At 36.7% G+C, this 14,188-nt stretch overlaps 1 protein-coding gene and 1 long non-coding RNA gene across 15 annotated transcripts; one reads left to right on the top strand and one right to left on the bottom strand.

Moving 5' to 3' along the window:
- Nucleotides 1-1,080: 1,080 nt before the first annotated feature.
- LOC110864479 lies at nucleotides 1,081-3,414 on the top strand. The gene is made up of 2 exons (XM_022113556.2): nucleotides 1,081-1,755; nucleotides 3,121-3,414. The coding sequence occupies exon 1, from the start codon at nucleotides 1,170-1,172 to the stop codon at nucleotides 1,752-1,754; it is 585 nt and encodes a 194-aa protein (XP_021969248.1). The 5' UTR covers nucleotides 1,081-1,169; the 3' UTR covers nucleotide 1,755; nucleotides 3,121-3,414.
- Nucleotides 3,415-6,969: 3,555 nt separating this feature from the next.
- Nucleotides 6,970-9,479, bottom strand: LOC110864488. Of its 14 annotated transcripts, none has more exons than XR_004868743.1 (8): nucleotides 9,202-9,478; nucleotides 9,041-9,117; nucleotides 8,866-8,933; nucleotides 8,658-8,730; nucleotides 8,066-8,554; nucleotides 7,884-7,976; nucleotides 7,297-7,787; nucleotides 6,970-7,213 (listed from the first exon to the last, which is right to left on the bottom strand). It is a non-coding gene; the product is annotated as an uncharacterized LOC110864488 (long non-coding RNA). The 14 variants fall into 14 exon arrangements; XR_004868744.1 differs by having other exon boundaries at nucleotides 7,297-7,976; nucleotides 8,066-8,156; nucleotides 8,273-8,554; XR_002549859.2 differs by having other exon boundaries at nucleotides 7,297-7,436; nucleotides 7,725-7,787; nucleotides 7,884-8,554; nucleotides 9,202-9,475.
- Between the last annotated feature and the right edge of the window lie 4,709 nt (nucleotides 9,480-14,188).

Genomic DNA, 14,188 nt, shown 5'->3' with positions numbered 1-14,188 from the left:
GGTTATTTTAGGTGAAGGTCAAAATCAGTTTTTTTTTATAACCGGTGCAGGTTTTTAACCGGTTTTTATTTATAAAATCCATAACCGGTTGTAACCGGTCATAACCGGTTTTATAACTGATTATTAAATAACCAGTTTTTAATTGATTATTAAATAATCGTTTTTTAACTGGTGTGATTGAACCTAAACACCCACCACCCTTTTATAAAACCAAAAAAACACTTATATTTGACCCCCAAACGGTCATATGACTGTTAATAACACTACAGCGTTTTCAGTTTTTTAACCGGTTTTTATATGACTGTTAACATTTAACTACTTTTTCAACCGGCTATTATAATTAATCGATTTTTTAACCAGTTATATTTTATATAATCGAATTTTCACTGGTTTTTAATATAACCGGTTTTTCCGCCCAAATTAATAACCGGCCTGTGACTGATCAAACCAATTTATAACCGAACCAATTACAAAAAAAAAAAAAACCGGCTGTTAAAAAAACCGGTTTCAGTTTTTTTTTTTTTCAGTTTCGGTTGAAAAACCGTTTTTTTACATCTCTACCAAAATCTCACTAGCAACCCTCATCTAATAATCCACAAACCATCAAACCTTAACATTGTGCTCCCGAGTTCACTTAAGAGGGAAAAGAAAAGAAAGTAAAGAGAAGACCGGAAAGGAAGAGAAAAGAAGTCTTTCCTTCCATTTCCTTCCAAATTGGAAAGAAAGAAAAGCTAAAGAATTTAGCGGAGTTTTCTTTCCCTTCCTTTTTTTTTTCCTTTCTTAAATGAAACTCGAGAACACGACATTTTTTATTTTTCTTTCTTTTCCTTCCTTAAATGAAACTCAGCAACACAAACATACAAACATGTTTTTGTATCCTTTCTTTTCCCACTTTAATGCTGTGTTTCCGAGTTAAGTTAAGGGGAGAAAAGAAATGATTCCCTCATTTTCTTTTCTCTTCTCCCCGTTTCTTTCCAAATTGGAAAGATTAAATTTAGGCAAAAAACCTCTCATTTTCTCTTCTGTTCTCCTCTCCTTTAATGAAACTCTAGAACACAACGAAAAATTATTTCCTTCCAAATCTTTTCTTTTCTCATTTAATGAAACTCGGGAACACAGTCTAAACTCCGGCCGAATCGCCACCGCACACGGCGGCCACCAAACAAAAAATGTCATCCACCGACGACTACTCACCGACGGAAACCCTAATCACCTTCAACAACCCAATCCCTCTTCTCCGACACCCCACACCCTCCACAACCGACGATTCCCTCATCCTCTGTTTCCCAAACCCTAAATCATTCGCAACCGCATACAACCAATGCGAATCAAACATCATAAACCATTGCACATCCGGAGCTCGGATCGGGTGCTCCGTCAGCGCATCAAAGAATTGTGCACCGCCGTGGTGGAAAACCCTAGCCGGTGGTGGAGTATCGAAACATGATTTGGAGGAGCGAGAGAAGTGTGAGGAGAGAGAAATGGCGGAGTGTTTGGAAGGTTCGAGAGTGAGGTGTGTGAAGTTTGCGGAGGATAAGTGTTGGCCGGCGTTTAGAGATGCGAGAGTTGTGGTGGCGGGTGGTGGTGGTGAGGGGAAGAAGTGTGTGGTGGAGTTGGTGTCTAGGGTTTGGTTTGGGGGGAGGAGGATTGGGGGTGTGGAGGTGGGTGGGTTGGATGGTTCGTGGTCGAGAATTCAGTCGAGGATCGGGTTTAGGATTGTTAGAGGGAGTGATCTGCTGGAGAAAGAGGTTTGAAGTAAGTTTTGTTTTATGTGATTGTTAGAATTAAGCTGTCTAGTGTTATTAGTTTTCTCGATTCATATGCTTACAGTTACATTTATGCATATAAATGCCTTGTTCGTGTTGAATTTTGACGTATTTTAAGTTTGATCCTTTACTGATATTGCTTCTGATCTTGTGTACGCGATTAAAAGAAGACAAAGGGAATGAATTGGTGGGAAAGTAACTGTTATTCGATTAGAAACGAATGTTTTACAACTACGCCTAGTTATACATAACCAACCGGTGTTAGGCTAACAGTTGTGCTGTTTGGATGTTGGCATAACTGCCCATCCAAACGGTGCCTCTAATCACCGGCTAATACTAAGGATATGCACAATATTTACGCATAAATGTCATATGTACATAGATATATAGCATGAATATGTGAATAAAGCTCTGCATAAAACCCTGTTTGTAGACCACATGTATTCCAATTTGCAAAAGCCTCTGTGTTTGGATGTCCTTAAATCTTAAGGTCATCCATCCACAAAAATAAATGCTTATTTTTACAAATAATGAGATTTCTTTAGACGCTAATGTCTTAACTATCATGGGTCTTGGTTAGTCGGTGGTTTGGCTTGGAACCACCAAAATGCCGTTCTGGATACTACATATGCTAAAATAACAACAAGGTCTAAAATTAAGGCACAAAGCGCAAAAGCGCCGGGATTTTCGTACCCGAGGCGCAAGGCGCGTATGTAATTATTTTATGTATCCTATAGGTTTTTAGCATCTCCTATCCAAAATATAGCTATGAATAAGGTTTTTATATGGTTTTACCTACATGCACAAGCCAAAAAACTTACTGTATAACATTTTAATTCATAAAAACATACCTAGAATTCAAGGCGCGCGCCTCAAGCTTGAAAAATCCACAAAATTGCTTAAGTAAAGTCTTTACACGGCTTCATTTTACTTTATTCGAACTTTAATAATCAATATTTTTAGTAATCCACTGATCTTTCTGCCTAAACACTCTCACATCACAATTTCCTTTTATTGGAAATGAACTAGTCTCAATATTATATTATGCTAGTTTTGATGCTTAGAATCATGCAAATTTATCTTCTACTGTATAAAGTGGATATCACTTTGCCATCTGTCTACCTTTTATATATTTTCCCTTCCACTATAATTGATATTTTCTTCAATATCGCAACTTGTTATCTTTCGTCGATGCCATGTTAAGTTTCTACTGTATAGTCTATACAGTTTGGTTTAAGTTTTCTAGTCCATGAAAATACTTCTAGACACATAATTAAGCTTGTGAAATTGCATGTAAACTCTAGTGAATACAACAATATCGAGATCATGACTCTTTCTTGTTGAGGTACACTAGCCTGCTATGAAGCACGGGGACGGCTATGAGCCTCTAGCACCCGTCCCGAGGACGGTTTGGGGACGGAAACGCGGTGGGGACGGCTGGGGACGTTTCCAAAATGTATCCTGAAATCGGGGGACGGCAACCAAACGTTTCGGGGACGACAACCAAACGTTTCCTTTCATTTTTAGGGTTCCAGGAAGAAGATGAAGAAGTAGAAGACAGTGGGCAGCGGCGGCTGGGTTTTAGTCTTTAGGGTTATGTAACTTATGTATTTTGACATTTAGCCCCTCTATCTTTCACTAGGTTCTATTTATTCCCTAAAACTTGTAAAAATTTACATAAAAAGTGTAAAATTAGTTTGTGCATTTTAACATTTAACCCCCTTTATTTTCACTAGTTTACATTTGGTTACATAAAAAGTATAAAACTAACATTATATGTGTGTGTGTAAATTATAAATAGCTATTTTTTTTTATTTTTTTTGTCGTACCTTTGCTGTACCCGTATCTTGGATTTTTGAGTTTTGTTGTTCCCCGTACCCGCATCGTCCCCGTACCCCAGTCCCGTACCTGTTCCCATGCTACATAACTAGCCTGCTCAGTGGGTCCAACTTATGTAAATACATCATGACTCTTTCTTTTTGAGGTAGCTTCATAGAAATAGCATCGGGCAGATGTGCACTGAATCAAGCTTGTGGTACAGTGGGGTTTTACGTTTATTGTGATTAGAATAGAATTTGTATTTTCTAGTTGAAGTGCATAGTTGACTTCTAAGTCAACCATATTGCAGCAAAGCAAGACATTACCCAGCTTGTAACTTTTTCTCTCTGGTTGTTGAACAACCGTTGTTCTAAAGCAGTATACTACTTGAAATAGTAGAGTATTAAAGTTTCCTGTTTCAACTTTAAAAGGTAAATGTATGTACCCATTTATGCAATAAGCATATGTCTTCCACGACTCTATTGTTAATGATATTTTGCTGAACATTAGAGTTTATCTAACAGTATCTTTTTAATTAAATTGACAGCGAACTAGAACAGGCACGTAAAAGTCTGGAGCTAGTTTGTTTAAGCCTATGTCTTGACCTTTTTCTCCGGTCTCATATGAATTTCATATGTTCTTCACGTGCACTCTGCAACACTGGATTGTTGTGGGGCTATTGTGATAGGATTTTCACTTCTGGTTGGAATTAGGAGACGACTTTCATGTCTACTATATTCTAGAAAATGAAGAAATCATCTAGTAGTTCCTTCCTTTTACTTCGTCTTCGACCAAAATGTTAAGTACTATTTCATATTTCAGACTTCCAGTATATGAAGTAGAAAAGAAATTTGTATAATTCTAAGCATCAAAACTAGTATCATGTTGAGCCTATTTCATTTCTAGTGAAAGTAAACTGCGACGTGAAAGGTTCAAGGCAGAAAGATTAGTGGATTAATAAGAATACTGATAACTAAAGTTAGAATGTAAACGTGAAGCCAGGTATATTCAGGCAAGATAGAGGAACTTGGGAGCATAGTTGTTAATGGCGAATAGCGACAGATAGTGATAAGGTACCTATCTGCTACATAGCGAATAGCATGAAGTGGATCCATGCATGACATATCAGATTTAGCTCTTTTTAAGGACTGAAATTAATAAATCTAGAGCAAAATATAAGATCTATATTCTATTGCATGAAGTGGAACAGTATTAGCTGTAACCATCTCCATAGAAATACTAGTATCGGTCATCGATAGTAACCATCTCCATAGAAATACTAGTATCAGTCATTGATAAGACATGCATAGACATTGGTGGGTGCTATTGAATTTAGAAAATTTCCATGATGCTATTTATTATTAACGCGTACTTCGCCCAAGTGGGCTTCTAGGTTTCCAGTTTGCATATTCTAGTGCAGGTGTGCTACTCAGTTTACACTTTCACCGTCTTCCAAACAACATTACCTCTTTGTATATGTCCATCTGACATTACGCATTTTGAAATGTCTATCTGGTAGCAATCTCGCTACATCACGCAGTCAGTTAGCGGGCCCATCTGACATTAGAGCGTGTTAAACGCTTAGTAGTGTTGGCGGGTCGAATCGAAAACAATTGTCTAGCATATGAATGTAAACATGACTAATCTATTTGTGATGCAAGTACTACATGTTTGATTTGAAAACCTCACGAGGAGTTTATAGTCCATAACTTTAACCATCACCAACAGTCTTCAACATTCACAACACTCGAGCAGAACCCTCCGCTTGATCATTTACCAACTCGACTCATTTTGTATTTTTTTTTTTTATATTCTTCGTTTGGCCCGGTATATTTAATATATAATTGGAAGTGATATACATGTATACTAATGTGTTGAATCATATCATACAAGCTTCCTAAGTTGTATCCAATAAACTACTCATGAGTTGCTGCCAAGGACCTACAATACGTCTTCAGTCACTAAACAGTCACCATGATTAATTATAATGATTTGTATTCCTCAACATTTCTCCAATCTTATCCATGATGCGATGCAATTGACGCCTACTAAGACATGGGAGGATCATTTAGAAGAAATTTTGTTATTTAAAAAAATAAACTTCATTAACACATGCCTTGGACCCAAACGGGCAAAAGGCCAACAATACAACACGTCCCTGACCCAAACTAGCAAAAGACACACAATTACATGTACAAGGATATTTACACCACTCCCCCCATCGTATGGATTTGAAAGAAGACCTATTTTTTAGTCAAAGAAACCCTCTAGACTTTACTACCCTTAAGATATCTTGCGGACCACACTTAACATTTTGAAAGTCACCTCATTTTTCTCTTTCCAAATGCACCAACATGTGATTATAATAAGGTCAGGAATAATCTTCTTAGCTTTCTTCCCCACATGTAAAAAACCTTGAGCTTCCATAAGGTCTTTGAATGTGAAAAAGAAGCGGAGAAATGTTGCACCAAGCACTAAAACTCATCCAAATTGCATTTGACAATATACAAGCCGTAAAGAGGTGTTTCATGGGTTCCTCATGCTCACAAAAAATACACATATTTGACGGTAAATTCACATTTCTTTTTCTTTATGTTCTTTCGAGTAGCTAGTCTATCGATATGCGCTCTCCTGCCATTCCTTCAGCTCTATTATCGACCCCGGTGCTCTGGTCCGGTTCCAATTGTATCCAATGCTCACCTGATCCATAGCGATCATGTCTGCCACTGTACAAGCTTTAACCAAATCTAGGTGGAAAAGGTGAGGCCATAACCATAAACGGTTGGTTTCCCACATGTATTGTAACACCCCGAAAACGGGTTTGGTAATCAAACCCCGTTAATACTAAAAGACGGGTAAAGTACCGTTAGTGGTAAAAGTAACCCGGTAAATATTAGGATTTAAATAAATAATCCTAATATTAACTACAACGTGAATAAAAGCTTTTAAGGAAATGAGTTTATAAGAGGCCTGAGTTAACATGACTTAAAATAAACCTAGTCATAAACTTTCCTGAACCCACTAAGTTAACTAGGGATGTTTAACCTAATTGATTAGAGAAAATAATATTTGAACAAGTTATAGCCTTTTATAAATAAAGTTACAAACTTAAGGGGCTAAAAAAGGAAGATTAGAAACTTGATTTTTATTAAAAAAAAAAAAAAAAAAAAAACACTACACACACACTAAGTGTGTGTGCGTGTATACGGTCAGAAGAAGGAGCAAGAGCTCCAAACCCTAGCTCACCCAAATTCACCAAATTGAAGGCCAAGACTAGCTCAAATCAAATGCATGAACACGTACAAACGATCACCAAGTCGAGGGGATCGTAAGCTATGTCAAATTTTGTAATTTGGTGATGTTTTGAAATTATGATGAACACTCATAATCAAAACTAGATTTATCACCCGCCGCGATGCGGCGGGGATCCATTCATATGCATCATACGTAATAAAAACCAAGTGTTTGTTACATCATGTTCTATAGTAGAATCGCCTAGCCTATATATGAAGGATGTACAAAACAAAGCTATACAAATTGTATTCGCTATAAAATTTAATAAAAAACTAATTGGTTTAACCAAAAAAGCCAATATTATATGGTCAAACAGCCCACCAGCCTCACATAACCTGAAAAATGTAACCACAAAATCAAGTTCTTGACAAGTGAATTAAGCACTGAAAGAAAAAGTAAACTCTATTATTCTACATACTCCATATCTATGTACACATAGTATCTTCATAGGCATTATGAAACTGAACCACATTTTCATGTCCACTTAAAGCTTGCATTATATTTACTTCTCTTTTAACATTTTCCACAGCAGCCGGATGAGTCATCTGTTGAAAATAGCTAAAAAAGTAACTTAAGATCATTAAGCTCATACATGCCAACAAAAGATCTGTTGGTGTATTTCAAAAAATATGAGGATGTTGTGCAGCTAGTCAACTGTTGCATCTTACAGCTTGTGAAATCTTAAGGTAAAAATCTCTAATTTGTATCAACAATTAAAACATGAACCAAACAGCAAAGACAACATGCAAAACAATCGAACCCAAATTAAAAAATCATAAACAAAAAGCTTTAAAGATAAAAAATTTAAACACAATCCAAAATAACAAAAAATGAAGAATAACTTACCTAAGTAAGTCGACCAACATATGAAAACCACCAACCATCATCAGAAACCCTAAATAAACAACACTTGAAGCACAAAAGCAACAAAGCCAATGACCAAATTGCAAAACCTGATAAGCCATCCGAACGCAAAGTTGATACAATAAAACGAAAGACAAATACCGGAGCAAATCATAAAAGAGGGGAAACCAATCAGGTTACAGGTTACTGAAGACTCCGATCAAGATAAATTACGCTTCACAAAAGCACGCGAGCCTGCATTTAGCGAACAACATATCAAAAACCGAGAAAAGTGGAAAGCTGCAAACAAATCACAGGAAGAAAACGATAGGCGGGGAAGGCACCTCAGAGTACACGCGTCAACTTTGTAAGACAGTACAAATAGGATATGCAAGGGTACAAACGAAGAAAGCATAAACAACAACCTCTGCCAAACTTACAACACACATGCAGCAACATGTTGCAAATTCATAATATATAAATCGTCTAATTATAAAATCATGCCTAAATATATTATCATGTTCATAGAGTTCAATGTGAATGGTTTATACCTTTTCGGGTGTTCGGTTTGCGAACCCGTTTGAATCTGTCAATAGAAACTTAGTCCGTTTGGCCCGCTATTGAGTTCCAACCATTTCTCCAACTCTATTACACCAAAACCATCCGGAGCACCATCATCGCCGACACGTGCGGCTGTTCTTGTTCCACTCAATTATCTCTACTGTTTGGGTCACCGGATCTGTCGTATACCATCGCCGGCAGGTGCGGCTGTCCATGTTCCACTCGATTATCTCCACTGTTTGGGTCACCGGATCTGTCGTTTACCCTCGCCCCTAAATTGTGGTTTCATCAGCCAAAGATAGTAAAATAGACATCACAACTTTTATATTGATTCATCAGCCAAAAGCAACATAAGTAACATGAAAAAAAACTTACTTTTGACTTTATTTAGATAAAATCCAATATTCGACAACCTCTTTACTTCGACATCAACAAAAATTTAAGAGCCCTAAGTTGAAAACAACATAATGTTAAATACATATCTTTCTTGATTCATTGACCATTTTCGCCACTTTAATTAGACTATTCATTATGCATAAGAAATACTCGATAAACCTAAAACTTTTAAACAAAAATCACTTACCAGTTCTCCTATTCATGGCTAGATGAGAAATGCTCAGTAAACCTAAAACTTCTGCATCAAAACCGTCTCTGAGAATGAAAAGTTTACCATTAACAAAAACCTGACGCTTTTAAACACAAAGATGCTTATGATAAATCTGAAACAAAACCAAAATTAATGGGTTCGGAAAATTTACCACGATGAATTAACGAACCCTAATCGCTTGTTCACCATCCGTGCTTCAAATATCGTATAACCTGAGAAAACAAAACCCTAAACACCCAAGTTAAGATGTCGATTCTGAATTTCTAATTTGAAAAAAAAAAAAGAGAAATCAAGATAAGGTAGACACCATACAAAAGTTGATAGGATTCGAAAATTTTAGCTGGATGAATTGACGAACCCTAATCGTTTCCAGTAGCTCTGTACTCGTTCTTCAATCTGAATTTGACGACCTGATACCCCTAAATAGACAATGGGTATCGCCCCGCCGTGACAGTGAGGGGTCGCCGGGGTAGTCACTTTGCTTCCTAGGGAGACGTTTGTGAGGTTGGGTGATCTGTGTGGGTTTACCCATAAAGAATGAATGGAGTTTGCGATGCGTGTTTAGGGCGGTGGCAAGGAAAGGAGATGACACGCGTTTTGATAATGCTGTGAAATTCCAACTATGCCCTTAATCACTGTTCATTAACTTCTCTTATTATCATATATAGATTCGGGGATGAATGTTGAATGTATAAGTGATATATGTGTTGAATTCATGTTTAGAAACAAACCCTAGTTGAAAACTTGGTGAATTGATGTTAGAAACTAGGGATTTGATGATCACCCTTGAATGTGCTAAGTGGGGTTTGACTAATAATAAATATGATAACATGTTTGTGCTAGGAATCATCACAATTGATAGTTGAAGCTAGATACTTAAACACTTTGCAAGTTTGAGTATTGATCATACATGATCCGAAATGGGTTTTTGAATGTTATAGTGAAATTAGCGATTTATATCATGAATGTGATGTTTGAAACCATGATATCAACTAGTTCGAATGTAAAGCTTGATTTGAATGGGTAACCGAATGAATGCCTAATGACATGATGAAACAGGTTTCACTCATAGATGGAACCCGTAGATTTTGTGTAATAAATGTATGAGTTGTGTAATTAGATGATTATACTTTTCACGATATAAAAGAATCGATGTTAAAATTGTGATATAGATGCTAGAAATCATATTACCTACTAGTAGGTGTGTAAAAACTTGATTTGTTAAGAGTTCGGATGAAATGTCGAAGTGAGTTCAATGAACCAAATATGCATTTGAATATGTTGATAAGTCAATTGACTTTTAGGAAGTCAAACTGACCAATGATTAGATCGAGTGATAAATTCGACATAAGACCCGTAAGGTGGGGTAGTCATAATTGATAATGACTAATCTAACCGTCTTACGAATTATGATGATAGTTTGACGCCTAGCAAGCTAGGTGGAAGCTTGACGAGGGAGCGGGTCAAACGAATCAAGAAGGAAAGAAAAAGCGTAGTGCGGATGCGAGGTAAGTAAAGCTTACACCTATTTGTAGTATACGTATTTATTTTTTTAGGTGATAAATACGACAACGGAATATATCCGAAATATGGGTCCGACATGAAACGAAATGAGTCGAAACGAATAAAACTATTAAAACCATGTATAATGGTGAAAAAGGGCGAAATGGTAATTTAGTCATGAAATGACATTGGTAAAACGAGTTTTTGAATGGCTACTTTATAAGTAAGCCTAACGAATAAAGAGAGTTAATTAATGAAATGGTGGATGAATACCAGTCAATGTTAAGCGCAAAATGTTTGGTTGCTTAGATCAAACGGGTCGAATGGTAAAGTTGATACCATTTGACAAACGATGACTAATGAATGCTTGTCAAGTCTTATACTCACAGGATAAAATGGTTTATGAATTAGCGATGCTATGAATTAACATATTATGGACGCAAGGTATTAAAATGGGTCAAAATGTTGACCCGAGCCAGATGACGTGACCGTGTCGTCCCGATCAGTCAAAAACCCAATTAAACCTAGGTAGCTAGGGTAAGTCGGGTATCGAATCCACGAAGAGCAGGTGGTCAGTGTTGCACGACCCGTTCGATTAGTTAGACTATTTACAACTAATGTATAAGATGATTATGAAGATTGCTATTTTTATTTATTTGTTTGGTTTTTAAAATAAATCGGAATGAACCGTCAAATTGATGTTATCGAAAACAATGATTTATTAACTAAACTTCTAAACTAAACTACTTAATTGAAAACAGGAATTAAGAATACGGATCACACCCGGTTTTGGTAATTGTAAGTCCTAGGGTTCCTACATGTTTTAATTCAACTCAATTGCATACGATTAACGGATTTAGTGTACCGTGACTTAGGTGCCAATAACTATCAACGTCCCGAAGAACGGAAAAGAATGCACTTTGTAATCAACACAAGTAAATCCTAACCCCGACAACGCATAACTACACATAACCATTTCGCAAAGTCGTAACTTTTAACATTGTTCGACAATTTACGAATACAAAACAAATGTAAACTATTGTCAATGGTTTCAAAAATCAATACAAGTTGTCACAAAGTCGAATCAAAGAACAAATGCATAAACCCTAGAAAATACAACTACCTACACCGGGGTGAAACCGAAGAGACTAGCCACTCATGGTTGGGTGGACGCGATCACCGGCCAACGAACACGAACACGGAGCCATGACCTTGAGTTTTCAAGAGTGGTGGAGGTTAGGGTTGAAGGTGATGATGGAAGGTTGAAGATGGTGGTGATGGTGGAATGATTGAAGGTTAGGGATTATGGAGAATTGGTTAGGGTTTTGATGTTAGAGGTGAAAGAAAGATGTTAGGTGTGGATTAGAGAGGTAGGTGTGTCTCTTAGATGATGATTAGATAATGTTTATAACCCCCATGATTCGTAACTCTCGAATAATGGCCCCCAGAACCGTTTCAACTCATCAAAATATCAAGAAAACACAAGTTTCGCGATTGAACAAACGGGAGCCCGTCGCCGATGGCCCAAACCCCGTCGGCGACACCCTCTAGATTTGCTGATTTTCTGCGACGGCTTGTTTGACTGGTTACGGGCAAGTTGGCTGACGAGAGTTTCTAGAGCCCGTCCCGGACGGCCTAGAGCCCGTCGGCGACGACCTCTCCAACTTCAAATCTCCAATTTTCCATTTTGCACTCCCATTTGATCCGTAACGCGATCCGATTGTCCGTTTTTCATCCCTATGGCTCGTAAAGCTCCCGAAAAGCACCTTAAACTTCGTTAAACCTGCAAAACACAAATCTAATTAAAAGTAGGTTTTTCAAGATTAAAAGTCGAGTAAAAACCCAAACTTAAACATATACAAGCACCGTTATTCGACCACGTATCACCAGGTACGTATAAATATGATTATAGCTAACGTACAAATTTAGGCAAATAAGTAGCGTAGGTCCTTCATCGTAAATGAAAGGTTAAAATGGACTAAAACGCCATTGTAAGCTAAATTGAACAAACGGCCTTTAAAGGTTATTTGGAAATGAGTTTTATGATTAAATGAATGCTTACAATAAGTACAAGAAGGAGAAAGATGTAGGTCTTTGGTCAAACGACTCTATATGGGTCTTACCGTAAAATAACAATCAGAGGAGTAAAACTCGGATTACATAGATCACTATATTAAATCCACTACAAATATAGTTGTGGTGGAAGAACATTTGATAAGAAATGTGGAAATATGACGCTAGAAACGAATGAATGCGGTTCGTGCATGAAATAAGCTTAAATACCCTTAACGGGTCAAAATACTCATACGAGCGAAATTTGGTTTAAAGATGTATATAAACCCATGATTGGAACCTAATATGATAGACTACATTGAATTTAAGAGTTTCACGAGAATTAAGGGTCAAACAAACTTGTTTGTTAAATAAATACATGAACGGGTCAAAAATTTAGTGATTTTATTTTAAGCCGAAAGCTTAAAAGTCTAAAATTTTGTTAATCCAATGTCGAATTTTAACTCCATGTGATGGAGAATTAAATTACGATCACGTAGGAAAAAGAATCGTGCAAATCGGATCATTAACGAAAGAGTTATGCTCGTTTTCGTAAAATCAAACGTAGCTGGGCGAATATGCAGCACCAGCATCAACTTTCTGTCAAAATAAGACCGTGGCGTCGCGCCACGGCCAGGGCCTTTCGCCGTCGCGCGCGGCGACGGCCTAAAATGTTGTAAATATTTTTTTTTGTTTAATTCGATTATTTGACCCAATTATCTTGTTGTACTTGTTATTTAACTATCAAAACTGACTTCTAAGTTGGTTTTGATAATATGTGAATGTCGAGAGTCCCGGATGAAGATCAAGCGGCGAGCAAGAACCGAACACACGTTAAATGAAGCTTTCGCGTCAAATCTTGAGTTGTTTTGCTAAAAGTGAATTATGTAAACACTTATAAATATGTTTTTGTAATGTTCTAAACATATGGGAATGTTAGTATGACAAGTTTTTGTAAAGTTACATTTTAGCATTAAAATGTGTATTTTATGTTTAAAATCTTGATTAATTGAGACGGTCGTTACATGTATCAACCCAGAATCGAATATCTCTCTCATTCCCCACTTTACCCATAATAAAATTTGGACGGCCCTTCCCATTGATTTTTACTTCCGATTTCAAAAGAGAAATATTTTTCCAACACCCTGAGATGACAAGCTTCCACTACCTTCCTCCAGAAGCTATGGTTCTCCACCGTGAACCTTCAAACCTATTTTGCTAAAAAAAAAGCTTCATTTCCTTATTTTAAGTCTAATCATCCCCCACCCTTTATTACAAATTACCTGATCCCAACCTCCAAACCCATTTTACAAATTTAATTTCGTTCTTAAAAAAAACTGCAAATCAATGATGTATATAAGTTTACCTATATAGTTACAATAAAATTAAATATAAATATTAAATGAAGCATTTTTTTTTTGTTGAAATTCCTTTTTTTTTCTTACAAAGAATTTTTGCTGAAACAAATATTAATATATAGCAACGTTGAAGGTACATTTACATTCATCAAAAAGAATTGTAATATAAAATGACTGAGTTCGACTTTAGAGACTAAGCTAAACACTACGTACGTTGCCCATTACCCGGACGAAACGCTTTACTTGGAACTTCCCTACAAATTTATGTTCTTTTACTTTAGAAAAGGAGTTCCATTAATGGCAGCCTTATCCTTTTGTTGGATCATGGATGTCTAATCATATGTGGAAATTACTGGACGTGACGAATTCTAGAGATATTGAATTTA

Source organism: Helianthus annuus, chromosome 1 (assembly GCF_002127325.2).
Source record: "Helianthus annuus cultivar XRQ/B chromosome 1, HanXRQr2.0-SUNRISE, whole genome shotgun sequence".
NCBI classification, from domain to species: Eukaryota; Viridiplantae; Streptophyta; class Magnoliopsida; order Asterales; family Asteraceae; genus Helianthus; species Helianthus annuus.
This window is presented reverse-complemented; position numbering and strand designations above follow the sequence as displayed.